Below are 17,861 nucleotides of genomic sequence, written 5' to 3'. Positions count from 1 at the left end.
GCCTAAAGGATATAAAAAAATTTAAATAACATTTAATGTATTTTGAAAAAGATGAATTAAAAAACCACCTTTTTAGGATACTTAGTAATATGGAAACATAAGATTATAGATATAACTGAAATTACACATTATATATTTTGACGTAACTTGTCTGATATTTAGACATTCAAAAATAGAAAAATGCTCTAACACAGAGTTTCTCTAAGGCCAAAATATCTATTAGGACAGTGCTATTAATCCTATAATCATAATTCAGTTCCCTACTTATTCTTTAGCTTAACTTCATTCATGATATCTAGCAACACCAGGTGAGAGTTTCTAGTTATTGTCACATAGCTGACAATGAGGATATTTAGTATTCTGTCTTCAAAATTTTCAGTCTAAAGATGTGAATTTTCATTTTGGCTCTGTTATTATCAATCATATAATGAGAGAATTTCAGAGAAGAAATACCTTGGCATGTGCTGAACACCCTGGCTTGCACCTCTGCTCCCTGATTTTAGCAGGTAGGTGAGCTAAGGCCAGAGTCAGCCCACATTTAGTAGGGTACTAATGAAAAAACAACACACGTAGTGAAGAAAGAAACCTCTCGTAAATATTTCGAGAATACTAGAAAAAGTACTTAGAATTTTAGGAACCCCTTATTTAATTTAGGAATCCTGCCAGGTGAGGTGGCTCAAGCCTGTAATCCCAGCAGGAGGATTGCTTGCACCCAGGAGGTCCCGAGGCTGCAGTGAGCAATGATCATGCTACTGCTCTCCAGCATAGGTGACAGGGTAAGACCCTGGCTCTTAAAAAAAAAAAAAAAAGGAATTCTTTTAAATTTATGCTAGAAGACTAACTCTTAATTGACTTCCATGTCATAGCTACCTGGATGAGAAAGGGCCTTATTCCAAAAAGTTTAGCATAACAGACATCTCAGTCCCAGGAACTCTGTAATGAAAACACCGCTGAGAGGACACTAAAAGTGTTATGTAGAACATTCAGTGTTAACCCATGTTGCTCTTGAGAAGTCTGGATCCATTTTGATTACCCTTGCTTGTGACTTTGTTTCCTTTTGAAACCTTTAAGATCTCTTTATATCCAAGAGAAACATCTAGTGAAGCCCAAGGAAAGGGAAGATAAGAAATTGCCCTTTTTCATTTCAATCCTGGTAGCACTGTTCAGCGTTTTGAACTTGTAGTAAGCATTGTAGAGTCGCTCTGTTACCTAAGAACTGCAAATGGTATTGAAGCCCAGCTCTCTCTTCTGGGCTTCAATTTTCTGGGCCGTAAGAACAAGGGTGAACCATATACCATCATATTATTATGCGTGCTTGTGTTATTTGCCCTCTCAGATTGTAATCTTTACATTATGACTAATTATTCATCTTTGTACATCCCTCAGCTGACCTATAAAACAATCTTCACTAGTGAATTTTTGCCAAACAGACCTCTTTAATATACCGTAAATCCAGTTCTGCAAGAAATCTCTCAGGGAAGTCCACCATGTGGGGCTAGAAAAGCATTTAAAACATTGAATCTAGCCTAAGGTAAGCCACAGGGCCTGGCCCTGTCCCTGGTGCCTGGAGGAGCATCTCCGTGGGGGTGGCAGGCTAGGAAGAGTCAGAGCTGGCGAGGCCTGTCAGCACCTTTGTCTCTTAGCTCTGGGACTGTGCATCTCCCGTCTCTGACACCCTCCCAGCTAGCTCTGCATTTCCAGTTGTCACCTATTTTTAAATGTCTAAATTAAATACCACCTCTGGGAAGCCTTCTCTTATCTGCCCTGCCCCACTAATTGCTCTTCTTTTAAATTTATAATGGCATTTAATTTTTTTTTTCTGGCATTAAGTTTGTTTTTGTGAATGATTTTTCTCTTAGTAGCCTGTAATTTCCTTGAAAGCCAAACCTGACTCCTCTCTTCCTTTGATTTCTCTGTGCTATGTGGAACCGTGTGTTGGGGACAGTGGGTGTTCAGGTGTTTCTGCTGTCCAGCCAGAACACACACTGATGTCCCTCTTCTCGCAGGGTTCACCCGGCAAGACAGAGCTGTATGCATTGTTAGCTCAGGCTTCGCCCAGGAGGCTCCTCGTGATAGACTTCCTGTAGGTCCCCAGGAGGACCAGGATCCCTTGGGTGATGGTAGAGGTCTTACTGGGTTGCTGTGTGAAGGCAAATATTTTGGAATATTTGAGACTCAGAATGTGTGTAGTTCCAGAAAACACCCCCATTGTTAAGTATGTCTTGATCTTTATAAGGACAGTTTACGTAGGTAATACTGGTTCTTTTGAAAGTGCCAGAATGAGCTTATTTATTTTCATAAAGCAAATTGTAGAACACATGAGGTTTTCTGAAAGTCAAGTGGTGGTCTTAGTTCTTTGTTATCTGGCTTTTGTCATTTCACAACAGGCACAAGCTTCAGTTTAACATTTTTATTACATAGGAATAATAGAGTACATATATTGAGGTTTCATAGATGTAATTTTGTTAAATGTACAGCACAGTAGATTTAAAAATGAGGGATTTATTTTGTCATTCATAAAGTTGTAATACAGTCTGGAGAAACTATTTGTTAAAAGATAGTATCTACTTAACCTCCTTATTTGTTTCGTGCAGGAGAAGGTTAGAGCCACAATAAATACATGAAGAAATGAGTAGATAGGGGAATTTATCTTGGAAATAAGATCCCTGTCATGGTTTTGAAATGTTAAATGCATGAAGACCCGTCAGAGAGATATACGGACATGATATTTTTTTTACAGTGCATTTCCAAGTATTTAGTTATATTTGTCATTCTCTAGTACTAGTAAGCAATGATCCAATGATATAGTAATTTCAAAGTTAGTCCATGTTAATATAGTATCTCTTTACATACATAGATAAATAAATTGGCAATTTTAATATTAATGTAGCATTTAACTTATATAGCAATTCTTAAATATTTAACTATTTTTATTTCTATTACATTTAAGATCTACCTTTTAAAAATATAACTATATCTATATAGTTATATCTCTTTTCTATAAAAGAGATTTTTATAAAAGACAATTTTATCATTTGATTCATAGGAATTTGTGATATTCCGAGTGATGAATTTGTTAAGGTAATTCACATTTGCCTCAAAATAGGAAAGTTAATTATTTGGACCCTGGGATTCTTTATCAGCCCTTATGGGGCTAAGGAAATTTGTAAAAGCATGGTTAAAGACTCTGTGTGAAAGTATACACTCAACATCTCCTTATTCATATCATAATTTAAAGCACAGATAATATTAAACTCATAGTTCTGATTGCATTAAAATGCTAAAATTTATGTAGCCAACCCAGGTAGCCAGATCAGACACTATCTTTTGTGGCATTGTGCTTGTCAACTCGTTATAATATTTTACTGTTGATTATTGAGTTTTATTTTGCTTTTGACTGTTCATTATTCTGAATTAACTGGACAGTATTTTGTTAGTTACAGGGATTGTTTTAAACTCATATTGGAAATATAAAGTAAATGTTAGCGACTATTTCATGAATGCAATTGAACAGGGGCAGAAGATCAAACAGGAAGTATTCAAGGTTCTGTTGATGGTTCAGAGTTCCTTTATTAAAGGTATTGAAAGGTCTTAAATGGTAAACCTGAAATATTATATTGTATAAGTACTAATTTGTTATTTTCAGTATTTTTTTCATACTGGAAATAGTTAAGGTTTATTTTTCTCAAAGACTGATTTTGTAAAAATATATAGTTATGATCTATTTTTATTTTTATCAAAGGAACCCTTTTATGTACCCACATGGTCACACAGAAGGACCGCTGGTTCAGGAAACACCTTTGGGATTTGCCTTTTCTTCCCTACAGCGTAGTGGTGCAGGGCTGCCGGGTGCGTGCAGGAGAGGCCCTGCTCCAGCCGTACCAGCTGCACACCAGCAGACAGCAGGGCTTGTCTGAGTGGTTGAGTATGGATAGCATTTCATTTAGCCTTTGCTCTGACAGCCCATGCCCTGGATAAGTGGTGTAGGCCTGTACAGGTGAAATCTATTCTCACTTTTGCCTCAGGGGTGACTGGACTGTAACAGAATTTTTCAAACCCGTTGGGCCCAACCGCAAAGCAGAGAATAAATGGCTGAAGTGCCAGGCCTCGACAGAAAAATCAATGCCTGGTTATACAGACATGACAGACCAGGCCTGCAGCGCTCCTCGCAGAGGCTGCGTGCGCACCGCACCTCAGGGTTCGCACACGCGCTGCCTGGGGCCTTCGGTGCTGGTGTGCGGGCCATATTTACATTGTTTTCTCTCTCCTTCATGCAGGAAATTTACATGCCACTTATGTGATAGAAGTTTCACAGAGAAGTGGGCCCTGAACAACCACATGAAACTCCACACGGGAGAAAAGCCGTTTAAATGTACCTGGCCCACGTGCCATTACTCATTCCTCACAGCCTCCGCAATGAAAGACCACTACAGGACGCACACAGGTGTGCCGCGCCGCCTTCCTGCCTTCCTATCCCAGGAGGCCGGGCAGAGGTAGACTGGGTGGACTGTGGGAACAGAGGCATTAATTATCCCATCTTCACAGTAATCAATGCAAATGATGTCCTGCTTTAAGATTGTGGTAATTATATATTTATAGGTATGGTATCATTTCATCATTTTTCAGTGAGAAGGCAATTTTAAAGTGACATTTGTGCTTGTGTGTGAATGTTTACACAAAATAACTTTATAATTAGAAGCTCATTTATGCTGTATGTGTATATATATATTTGTATGTGTTTGACACATCTTTTTACAAGATGTTTATAGAAGGTCATATGGAGAGATTAAGTTTTCAAAGAAAGCTAGTCTTGTGTTTTGTTGCTGATATAAACGAATTTCCATAATATGTTTGAACGTTAGTGAATCTTGGTTTTATGTACCATTTTAAGAAACTGTTATCACATTAATATTTTTCTTCTGGGAAGGATACTATCAAATCCAAGAGTTTTTGATAATTGATACAAATACTTTGATAATTGATACAAAGACACTAATCTGCATTTAGCTACTATAATTTTTTTGGAAAATTATTAAAAATGTTCAAATTCACGTACATTTCACATCAGAACATGTAACAGAGGGTGTGGAATTTCGGCTAATTGAAAGCTGAAGCAACACTGAGAGTACATCTTTGGCAGGGCTGGTCCCAGAACTCTCAGTTGGGCCCTTGTAAATGTAAATCCCAGTAAGACCCGATTGTGATGTTTGTGATTTCTTCTTCATAGTCTAAGTCTAGTGGGCCCAAAACTTCTTACAAGCTTATATTTGAGTCTTTCCCTATAGCACTGTGGCCATATTCCTGTGAGCTGTTTGATATTTTTGTGGTCTTCTTTCTCTTTACACCTCTCAGAATGTATTTTGTTTCAGGGAAAAAAAATAATAAATTTTAATCAGCATTCGAAAATGTTCTTCTGATTGCCAAGAATTTTATATTATTGTTAGAAATTACAGGTTAAAAGTTCTTCTCAAGCAGTTTGTGGGAAGCCCAGGCCTCCTTAGCTTCCTTGACAAGGGTGTTGACGATTTAAGGTCTCCAGCCTGCCCTGAGAGATCACTTATATCGAACAGCAGATGAAAAGCCAGTGCAGATGTAATTTATCGTCGGCGTTTCCTTCTAAAGAATAATTGTGGAGACTTGGCTGGATCAATAATATAGATTTTTGTTGTTAGGTCTTGTAGTCTGCACCATAATGAGAGATAGGGGACAGTGGCTGTTTTCTAATAGAAAATAAAGGATTAGTTTCCGTGTCTTTCTACATTTGAATGCAAAATGGCACACTTGAAACTAATTCAAGTTGTTACAAAAAGAAGTCTCCCATTATATCTCTGCTATCATATAAATAGGGCATGCTGAATGAACCCCCTCTAAATTCAGGAAATTTTACATTTAGTTTTTTTCTTTAAATTTTTTTTCTCAAAAAACAATCCGTTTGGCTGCTGATCAATCCTAACACCCAACCCACTCCAAAAAAAGGCAAGTGAAAATTGAGTTTAGAATGAAAAACAAATCAAGCCACCCAGGTAAATATGATATACAATACATTGGAGACTAACATCCTAAATAAAATCATACACATAAAAAAATCAAGGTCATTAATGTATCGAGAATCAAATCACATAGAAAATTAATAATTTTGTCTTTTTGTATGTATAAATCTTAAAATAGGGAAAGGAATAAAAATATATACAGCATATATGTCAACATGCAGCATCTATGCTTGTAGAAAATACAAATCTTAAGAGGGATCTTCTATGCTTGTTCATGTTTCTATTTTACAAGATGCAGGCCACGAAGAAGTTCAAAAATGACAGAAAGGAAGAATACTTAAATCCAGAAGTCCTAAGATTGCTCTTTCCTCATTAGAAATTTTGCTTATTGAATGATATGGCAAAGACACTCCCACTAGCACACACCACCAGATGTGTGTGTGGTGCTGCACACAGACGCCTCACACGCACAGCAAGCAGCACCCGCAGACCCACAACGAGGAATTGATTGGAGGGAACGATTTTGCCTCAACATAGAAAACTATGTTAATATTAACGAGCAAATTGTCTTGTGGGATTAAAAAAAGTCTACTTTCAGTGTTATTTAATTGATAATACAGCTAGTTAGAAAGATTTATTTCAAATTGATTAAATAATTAAATGAGTGATTATAATTAAACTTTATTCTTTACAGCCCATCTACCCTATTCTTTCTGTATTGAAATAATAATACCAAGGAATAAACTTACCCCAAAATAGGAAAGTAAAGATAGCAAAAATATTTAAATTCAGCCTTATTTTTAAAATGATAATAATGAACATTTTAACATACCCTTAGGAAATAAGATTAAGCGTAATTTGGTTAAAACTCTCTTTAAGTATATGTGTTTGTTGAAAGTAGAAAAGCCAGTAATGTTCTTAAAGGGAAGACTCTTTTGATTACTGAAGTTATTCTCCCTTCCTATATGTACTATTTATTAGAACCTTAATAAGGCAATTATAATTTCCAAAATGCCGCAAGTTAAGTTTCTATTATGATAAACCAAAGTGATTTGGAACAACACAGCCTGACTCTGGTCAAACTCTTGAAAGACTTGTTGCATTAAATGTCTACGTGAGTAAAGTAGGTAAAGATAGATACAAATGAGTTATTTTGTTTCTGGAAAAACATTTTATAATTTCACTGAATCTCTCTAAGGTTAGCATTTTTCTTCTATTTTGCCCTTCTTTGTGAGTCTTATGGGATGATCTGCCTAGCTGGCCAGCACTTACTGCCTAAATATGCTACAGTGGAAAGATAGATTGCATTTATAAACTTAGGGCAAATGTTAGCTTGTGTAAAAATGCTTAAAAAAAATGAGCATTTGTACACATTTAACAAATACTAAGTCTGCCAAATCTGTCCCTAAGTGTTGCAAAGGTTTCCAATCCAGAGCTATCATTAAAGATGAATAGTATGAATTTTTGTACAATTTCTTTAGCAATCCCTAGACTTTCTTTTTTATGCCATGAAAGCGAGAAACATAAACAGCATTGAATTGCTATTGGTGCTAATATAGGTTTTATTGTTACTTGGGATCTTCAGCATGTTCAAGGAAACCATTTAATTCATATTATTAAGAAGGAAGTGATTAAGGAAGACCCTAATAGAATCAGGTAGAACCAATTCAGTATCCTTAAGTTGTTGGAAAATTCAATCTGTTTTCTTTAAGCAGAACCATATATACTGTATATTAACTATTCCAAGCAATCTTTACCCAGCTCAGAAAGGCCAGATGTATGGGAATTGTAAAAAAATCAGGATATGCATAAAAACTGTTCAAGTGCATAAAGCAGCCCCATCTGGAAGACATCTACCAGAAATGAAGTTGTACAAAACCATTCCATTGATAATAAAGCTAATTTTTATGGGTCTGACAAGTATGTAATTATGTTCAGTGGTGCTTTTCAGATTTTATCACAGTCAATAAACCGCAGTGGTAATTTCATTCCCATTTGACATATTTACATGGAAACATTTGATTGGAGGAATTAGTAACCCTGAAAGCCTTGATAGATATGTTTTAATGATCTGTGACCTCCGCAGTCCCTCATCTGTTTATTGTTGCAACAGGCGAGAAGTCGTTTCTGTGTGACCTCTGCGGCTTTGCCGGCGGGACCCGCCACGCCCTCACCAAGCATCGCAGACAGCACACAGGTCAGTTCTGCTGCTGCACTGGCCCCTTCTCTGCAGAGAGGACGGCAAGACACCCCAGCCTCAATTCTTGATGTCATCATTTACTTTCCTTTTTAATTTTTGTAACATCTGTGCACTTGAAGGTCTACAGATAATTCCAGTTGAATAGCATAAGATTTTAAATCATCTGTTTTTATATATTTAAAATGTAGTCATATTCCGTATTTCAAGAAGCAGGTACCCTCAGTAAATTCATGTTAAGTAGAAGTAAAACAGCAGGTTGGCTTCCAAAGCCCAGATACAGGAGACTATCTTCTGTCCATAAACTCTGCCTTAGGCCTCGTGGGTGGAAAATGGGGAGTCTTTGTCAGCCAGTCTCCCTCTCAGTCATTCTCTCTACCCACCTAGTAGCTAATCACCCACCTCCCTATTTAGCTAGCTACATGTCTACCCCCCTCCCTTCCTCTCTCTCTCTCTGCCTACCTCCCTGTCTCCCTCCCCACCCGCCTATCAATCCATCTGAGATTAGATAGGATTTGAAGTCAATGCTGTTTCAATTGTTCTTGGTATTAAAAATAGAAAACATCAAACAGCAACATAAGAGTTAATTAAGGTCATTGAAGAGGACTTTTCTCCATGATGTGCATTCTTGGTGATTCATTGAAATAAAATAGATTGCTTCATTAGGACCTGTATTAGTCTGTTTTCACACTGCTGATAAACACATACCCGAGACTGGGCAATTTACAAAAGAAAGCAGTTTATTGGACTTAACAGTTCCACGTGGCTGGGGAGACCTCACAATCATGGCGGAAGGTGAAAGGCACATCTTACTTGGTGACAGACAAGAGAGCTTGCACGGGGAAACTCCCCTTTTTAAAACCATCAGATCTGGTGAGACTTATTCACTGTCAGGAGAACAGCACGAGAAAGACCTGCTCCCATGATTCAGTTACCTCCCACCAGGTCTCTCCCACAACATGTGGGAATTTAAGATGAGATTTGGGTGGCAACACAGCCAAACCATATCAGGAACACTTACAGATGAAAAGTGTTAAACATTTATCAAATTGTATTGCCTACTTTATATAATCTAATGGGTCTTATGAGTAATTATTTTCATGATACTAATTTATGTGTGCCTGGGACAGTGCTGATTTATGGTGGTTTCTTGTAATTATTAATAGAACCACTTTTTACTCTAAACGTGTCCTAGTTCAGATGATAAGTCACTTAATGACGAAATTGGTAACTAAATGTCCTACTTTTCTTTAGGTCTCATGAGAATGGTTGAGTTTGTCAGTCATACTCAAAATGGCATGAAATTAAAATACATAAAATGTGTGATTTATGGTCCATTATGATTCTCGATATGTTGTATTTAGCAGGTACAGGTAGCTTCAGTGCCCAATATGGCATTTGCAAGATCAACGCAAACTAATGCCAGCCATTCCTTTTAGATGTGTGAATATGATTCAGATTTTCATAAGGGATATGAGTTATTATTGAGTTAATGGGAAATTTCAATGTTTAGCATAATGTTGGAAACATAAACTAAACTTTGAAAACAAGGTCCATTTTAAGTGTATAGAAGCCACCTGTGCATGCATGATTTTAATCCACTGGCTTAAGGATTCAGCATAAGAGATGACAGGAGGGGCCCAGTTAGTGGCAATTATTCTTGACCACTGTTGTGATGAAGTTGGAAATTGGAAATATTTATGGTAACAGTATGCTCTTGAGGGCTTTTTTGTTCTTAATGTTTTCATTTTATCAGTGCTCAAATTGTTACTGTTTAAATGCCATTGAAGTTCACCTTGTCCCACCTGGTATGGCCCCAGGGAACAACAGACTGCTGTGCCACCTCTGCCAGTGGGCAGGTCAGTGCCCGTCACAGTGGAGACAGGAGTGCTGTGATCATGGGCATCCCAGTGATAGATCGATCAGGAAGGCTGCACGGAGCTGGCACAACTTTATATTTTATGTCAGGTCCAGAGGCTCCTTATTACTTTGCTATTAACTTTATACCATATAGGACAATGTCTCACAGACAGAGGTATCTGTCTTTTTGGCATTTATCTGCCTCTGTAGCACAAATCAAACATGATTCTTTAACACCAAAGTCAGTTCTTAAGACTGTTTGCTTCAACAAAACAGCTAAGCACAACTCAGTCTAGGCACTTAACTTTTATGCTGGATTTAAAATATTTAAGCAACACACAACCTTTTTCCCCAAAGGCCAGACTTGTATGGTGCATTTGAAATCTATATTTCTCTGATGTATTCCTCTTTGACATGGTTTACCTTTTTACCACAGAGTACCCACGCAAATTATAATCAGCTTGGAAAGGGATAGGTATCAAAAGTGCTCCAAATGGTGTAAATAATTCCTCACCGCAATACTGACTGTCCAGGGGGCTGACACAAAACATCTTCCATTCTAAGATTTACTTTTATCACCTGTCAGGGACCCTTGATTCAAGGGCACAGGAGCAGATCCTCACATGTGGTTGAACAGTCTTGGCCAGCGTAATAACCACCAGCCCGCCCAAAGGAATGCGGGTCTGTGTTTCCATGAGACGCGGTCAGCCCGTCTGACGGACAGTTGACACACAAAGAGCACTGCACTATGACGGCAGCCCTTCTGCTGTTCATCCTCTGGCTTTCCTTATCAATGGGGCCTGAGATGCAGTATGTTTCTTAATGGTGATTTGAGCCAAGATTACTGCTTGTAACGGAAAGTGTGAAAAGCAACACAGTTTAAACTAATAGGTACTGTTATGTAAGAGGGAAATAGGACGAAAGGAAATTTCATCCTCGTTCTGCTTTTTTGAAAAGCACATGTACAGGTAGCCCTGTTGACTTACAGATAACATTGTTTGAGAGTAGCCAATGTCTTACTTAGATTTATGCATCCTTTTGCATTTAAAATGACAAAGGATTTCAAAGCAGCACTTTTGCCAATATGCACCAAACCTGTTTGATCAGTCTGCCATCAGTTTTTCCTTAACAGGTATATATCTTTTCATACAATGTATGTCATCTTCAAACCATTAGCAAATATTTAGCAAACTTAAATTCTTATTTCAAATTTGTGATATTTTCTTTCGAACTTGAAAGTCAGGTCTGTATTTTTGTCTGCATATTGAGACTAACAAACACAAAACTTCTATATTTCTGTAGTGTATTTTCCTGAAGAAATTACCCATAAAAGAGAAGAAGAATTACCAAATTATGTATTAGAGTAATAGTGTTGAACATGTAACTGATTGATGAGTTACATGAGTTACAAATTGACTATTATATACAGATTTGAATAATCTGTGGTTGTATAAATTGACATGGACTTAAGCTATCAAGAGCTCAGATGTGTGAGCCTTGCTTAGCATAGGATTTTATGTACCATGATATTTTTGTGGCATTATATTTTTCCCTGTCATCCTGTATGTAATTCAAACTTGCTTAATATTACACAGTGTAATCTATTGTGTGGTCAAAGAAAATATGAAAGAACCATTTATAATTTATTACAATATAATACTAGGTTAATGTGAACTATAGAGAATATATATGACATTATTCCTTAGAAGGATTGTTTTTAAATTTAAATTTTGTCACATAAAGATTTTCATGTAAGTTTAAATAAAATGAGCTACATTAAACAGAGCTTTTTAAGAGGTTATGCTAAACTATGAAACCAAGAAAATGAAGCTCAGAGATCTTAGATGACCTTTAATTTATACCATTGACTTAGGCAGTGGAGTTCATGATGTCATCCTTTTACCCCACTTCAAGTATCATCAGAATCTATGAAAAATGAATAGTTTGAGGACACCTACCAACACTATTACAATAAACAAAACAGCAGTGAGTTTTAATGCCAAAACATTTTGTAAACACTTAGATTGAATGGAATAAGGAGACAACAGAATATATTTGTGAATTTGCATAATGAACAAAATCTTTAAATTGCTTGACCACTTCGACTTATTATATTCAAAGTGTAAGATTTATACTACCCACCTAAGTCTTATTATACAACAACCATAATCATAATAGTATTTTGGGGATATAAAGATGGCACACAGACCAATGGAACAGAATAGCATCCAGAAATAGACCTGTGCATCTATTTGTCAGTTGTTTTTAAATAAGACACCATATTTAAAGATAAATTTAATAAACGATGTGTGAAACCATTATGGTGGAAACGTCAGAACACTGCTGAGAGAAATTGAAGAAGATCTGAACAGAGCCATGTACCATGTTTATGGATCAGACAATTTAATATTGTTAGGATTTCCATTTTGTTCACATCGATCAATCCAAACCCCATCAGGCTATTTTTCTTAAAGATGCTGACAAGCTGATATTAAAATTTATATGGAAATTCAAAGGCTTGAAATAAGTCACCAACATTGAGAAAGAATAGGAGGACTTACACTACTTGATGTCAAGACTTCTTACAAAGTTGCAATAATGAAATCATTCTGGTGTTGGCATCAAGATAGACAAATGTTTATCAGTGGAAGAGAATGGAGATTACAGAAATAGACCTATACTACATGGTGAATTGTTTTTTCTACAAAGGAGTAAAGGCAACTTAGTCTTTTCAACATTCTATGTTGGAGCAGTTGGCTATCTATCTGCAATGAGAATGAACTTTGACCCGTACTTTGTACCGTATACAAAAATTAACTCAAAATGATCATAATCTAAATGTAAAACTTAAAACTATGTAAATTCTAGAAGAAAACATAGGTGAAAATTATTTCTGACTTTGAATTATCAATGATTTCTTTGATATGACATCAGTAGCCTGATTTATAAAATAAAAAATAACCTGAAAAATTATGTTGATAAATTGAAAACTTTATAAAGTAAAACTTCTCTTTAAAAGGTGCTATGAACAGACTTAAGACAAATGACAGAGAAAGTATATTTAAGTGACCAATTTTATGAATAATTTCTATCCAGAATATGTAAAGAACTTTCCAAACACAATTCTGAGAAAACAGCCTTTTAAAAATGAGTCAGAAAGTTGAAGTAGATACTTCCCCAGAGAATATAAAGGTATGGCAGATAAGCACATGGAAAGATCCTCAGCACCCTGGGAGGAATGCAGGTGTAAAGCATTGACTACAACAAGTGTTGGTGGGGATTTGAAGCAAGTCATACATAGCTGGTAGGAATGTAAAATGTTCAGACCACTTTGTGAAGCAGTGTGGCAGTTTCTTACAAAGCAAAATATATACATACCATATTATACACATATACCTATCATACTCCAGGATTTACCCAAGGGATGAGGAAATATATGTTCATATAATGACTGCATATGAAGGCTTAGAGAAGATTTATTTGTGGTAGTAGCCAAAAATGGAAACAACTCAAATGTCCTTCAGTAGACAAATGGATAATCAAACTTGGTACACCCATATAATGGAATACTACTCTGCAACGAAAATAAATGGAGTATTTATACTCATAGTAGCATGGATGAGTCCGAAAATAATTATGCTGAGAGAAAGAGTCCAGACAGTAGAGTATTCATACCATAAGTATCTAGGTATATAAATTGCTAGGAAATGCTAACTAATATAATAGTGACAGAAAGCATGGTGGCTTGACAAAGGGATGAACAGGGAACCTTGAAGTTAAAAGGAGTCCTTTTGGGAGTGATGGTTGTGTTCATTATCTTGATTGTGGCAGAGTTTCATCAATAACAAAACTTATCAAATGGAAATTTTTGTGTATCAATTATGCCTCATTGAAGCTGTTTAAAATGCTTTATACATTCAGCCTCATATGGCCAGTCTAGACAGATTATAGGTCAAGTTAGTAAAATAATTTATAATATGTGTCATTTTATCTAGACCAGTGCTTCCTTTGTGTTTCTGTTTTTCATGTGTACATGTGTACTGCACTTTGACATTGGTGTGCATTAAATTAGTATTCATTTGTTTAAATGAACAAAATCAAATCTTATAAATGTTTTCAAATACGCTATGTATGGATGTTCATATGATTTCGTGATACAGAATATTCTGTGTCAAATTTGAATAGCTTCACCTATTTTTTTATTCGTATGCAGTATGAATATCATATATTTTCCATCAAAGCAAAATCTGCCATCATCATAAAAGTAAATTTTTGTATAAGTCATTTCAGTAGAATTGAGTTGTCTATAGCAATTTAAGTCATTTGACCAGAGGTTTAGAAACTGAGAACAAAGAGTTATTCAAGCAGACCTTGGGTGACCACTTGATTGGAGTACTATAGATGGGATTTATCTTAAAGACAAAAGGCTAAAAGAGACAAAAATCCCTTTCAATTCAGATTTTTACTCTGCTTGGTATATAGTCTTTAGAAAAAAAAGAAAAGCATAAGAGTAAGTCAAGCAAATATTTCCTGGTAGGATCTGTTAAATGATATCTTCATGTCATATTCAGTAACTGTGCAAAACCATGAATTATTTTATGTTTGCTAGCTGTTCATCTTTTTCCTGGTTATAAGCTCTTGATGAGAAGCATTTGTGTGCTTCTTTCATCTTTGGCAGAGACTTGTTGACAATTATCAGTGTTTAGCCAGTTCTGTCATCATAATGATAAAAGCCACTGGCTATTGAGAACTCTGTGTTAAGTGTACTCTTTCCATATTTTTTGTTGTCTTTAATCCTCACAATCACCCTGCATGTTTGGTGGTATCATTCTCTTGATCTTGTTCAAAGGGTCTAACAGGTAGCAAGTGAAATATGGCAAAACTGGGATCAGAATTGAAGTCCATCTGGCTTCATCTAACTACTGTGCTGCAGTAAGAGAGAAAATACCACCAAATGGGGTGTGTATGGATTCAGTTAAATGTTACTACAATTATGGGTAAGCAGTATAAATAGACATAGAATGTAGGGCAAACTTCTAAACGTTCTAATTTTCAGGACAGATATGGTTTTGTTGATAGCCAAATTGATAGAGAGTAATTTTAAAGTAAGATATTTTACTCCTCATTCTCTAAGTAAGTCAGTATACTCATACAGCTATCACAAAAACATGGCAAGTAAGAAATAACAAGTAGAGTTATTGAACATATGTAAAATTAATCCAGCTTATATGTAAAATTTGCCAGGAAAAATGTTGAGAAAAATATTACTATACATTTTTTTTGAGAATAGGGGAGTTGAGGTTTTCTCTAAATCATTACTGTCTGATACAAATGTAATGTGATCTATACATGTATAATATTGTTTCCTGGTAGACATATTTAAAAAAGAAAAAGTAACAGGTATAAACACTTTTACAATAGTTAATTTAACCAAATTCAAATTATTATAATTTCTACGTCAAATCAATGTAACATTATTAACAATATTTTTATCATAATCTTTGTACTACGATTTTGAAGTTTGGTATTTTACAATTTAGAACATCTCAATTCAGAGGCTAGATTTTCATCTGAAATATCTATATTTAGATTTGATAAAAGTTACACTTCAAAAAGTAGATTCATATTCCCAAGCTGTTCCAACCATATTTAAACATTTTTTCAATAACTCAGTCGAGTATCAGTTTTTACATTTAAATTTACATTAATTAAAATTAAATATCCTTGTTTTCAGTGCCTACCAGCCAATGCAGCTAGTGGAATTAAAAGCCGATAAGGCTCGATGATTCTTTGAATGTCTGTGGGGTGGGCAGGAATGATTTAAAGGAGAGGGAGGTGTCAAATGAAGGAAATACTTTGTTTAAGATACCAGTATGCTATTTCACTATCTTCGTGTCCTCTGCAAGCCATGAACTTCTTATGGCTAGAATGGTTACACTTTATAAGCACGTTCACACGCACACACATAGTCAGGCATCACATAATTTGTTGGTCAACGACAGACCACATACACAGTGGTGGTCCCATGAGATTATAACGCTGTATTTTTACTGTTCTTTTTCTGTGTTTAGATGTGTTTAGATACACAGATACTTATTATTGTGTTACAGTGATGCTGTACAGGTTTGTAGCCCAGGAGGAATAGGCTACACCGTCTAGGTAGGTGTGTAATAGGTTGTGCCGTCTAGGTTTGTGTAAGTGCATGCAGGATATTCTCACTACAACACAATCGCCTAATCACGCATTTCTTAGAACCTGTCCCTGCTATTAAGCGCTGCGTAGCTATGTCTGTCTGTCTGTCTGTCTGTCTATTTACCTATGTCTGTCTGTCTATGTGTCTATCTGTTATATCTACACAGGGTTGGTATATTTTAATGTGGTATTAAATATTCTAAATATTTCTTTGGGGTCTCTTTTTACTCAGCTTTAATACAGTATATTTTTTTGTTGCTTCTGACACTTTTTAAAGTGGTGCCCATTTATAGCTTGATTTTATTTATTTTTCTTCATATCTAATGTTAAGATTTTACTCAGTTTTAAGTTATATATTCACAGTATATCTGTTATATGCCTATCCTTGGTTTTAACCTCACTAAGATTTTTGTAATGGCTCTGATGTAACACGGTTTATTAAACCATTCTAAATACAGTGCTGAACCATCCCTAGAATTTAGATTTTTATGTAAAATAAACCTTGACCATATAATCTATACTTTGCTTACATTCTAATATAGAAACAAAAATCAATGATATCTTCTAATTTTCTCACTCTGAGAATAAATATTCAAATGTCCTAAATGTGTGGAGTCCATTCAATCATATTCTTGACATTTCATGGAAATAAATGTTTTTTAAATTATCAATACCAGGTTTATTCCTTCATTTCCAGTTGTTATTATTATTCATCTATAACATTTCTTGATATATTACAGGAGAAAAACCTTTCAAATGCGATGAGTGTAACTTTGCCTCCACAACTCAGTCCCATTTGACGCGGCATAAACGTGTCCACACTGGAGAAAAGCCCTACAGATGCCCCTGGTGTGACTACAGGTAATGACTCATCACTGAGCAGTCAGATCAGGTGGGCCGCCATGATGGATTAAAAGCCTGTTAAATCCCAGTTAGAAGTATAGTTTTTCTAATCACCATGAATTCACATATTCGGTTGGGAGCTAATTACCTAATTTTAGTGACTTTTAAAAATAAACTATTTTTTAAAGTGGTTTTAGGTTCACAATAAAATTGAGAGGATGGTGCAGAAATGAGTTGTGTATCCCCTACTCCACACGTGTAGAGCCTCTTTCATTATCAACATTCCCCACCAGGTGGTCTATGTGTTACAGTTGATGAACCTACATTGACATGATTCTCACCCAGAGTCTATACTTCAATTAGGATTCACTCTGGATGGTGAACATTCTGTGGGTTTCGACAAATTAATGACATGTATCTGCCATTATAATATCATGCATAATTTAGTTACTGTTTAAAAAACATAACATTCTTTTCCGTTTTCTATAATCTTAACATTTAGATTTTATACTTTTATCTTACAACTGCTTTTCCAGTGATTTTATTGCATTTCTCAAAGTAAGGAAGCCATTTTAATTAATCAGTTATTCAACCCATTTATGGTATCTTGTCTAGAGTATAGCACTCATTTATGGCAATGAAGATGATACAAGAAATGTTTCCTGCCTTTAAGGATATAGCATAAAAAGTGACTCAATGTTTATAAGTAATTATAATACAGATTTGAATGGGAAAAGAGAGAGGCCAGGGGAGTACATAAATAAGGATTATGTTGAGCC

At 35.7% G+C, this 17,861-nt stretch overlaps 1 protein-coding gene across 1 annotated transcript in view; it reads left to right on the top strand.

The window, feature by feature from the left end:
- The window catches only part of ZNF407 (zinc finger protein 407), a 473,707-nt gene that overhangs the window by 274,451 nt on the left and 181,395 nt on the right, over positions 1 to 17,861 (top strand). The window contains exons 5-7 of the mRNA XM_030810262.1: positions 4,278 to 4,444; positions 8,104 to 8,187; positions 16,980 to 17,100. Of these exons, the coding sequence (XP_030666122.1) occupies positions 4,278 to 4,444; positions 8,104 to 8,187; positions 16,980 to 17,100 (372 nt within the window). The remainder of the gene's footprint in view (positions 1 to 4,277; positions 4,445 to 8,103; positions 8,188 to 16,979; positions 17,101 to 17,861) is intronic.

This window comes from Nomascus leucogenys, chromosome 4 (genome assembly GCF_006542625.1).
Source record: "Nomascus leucogenys isolate Asia chromosome 4, Asia_NLE_v1, whole genome shotgun sequence".
NCBI classification, from domain to species: domain Eukaryota; kingdom Metazoa; phylum Chordata; class Mammalia; order Primates; family Hylobatidae; genus Nomascus; species Nomascus leucogenys.
Note: the sequence above shows the minus strand (reverse complement) of the source record. Positions and strands in the feature narration are given on the sequence as shown.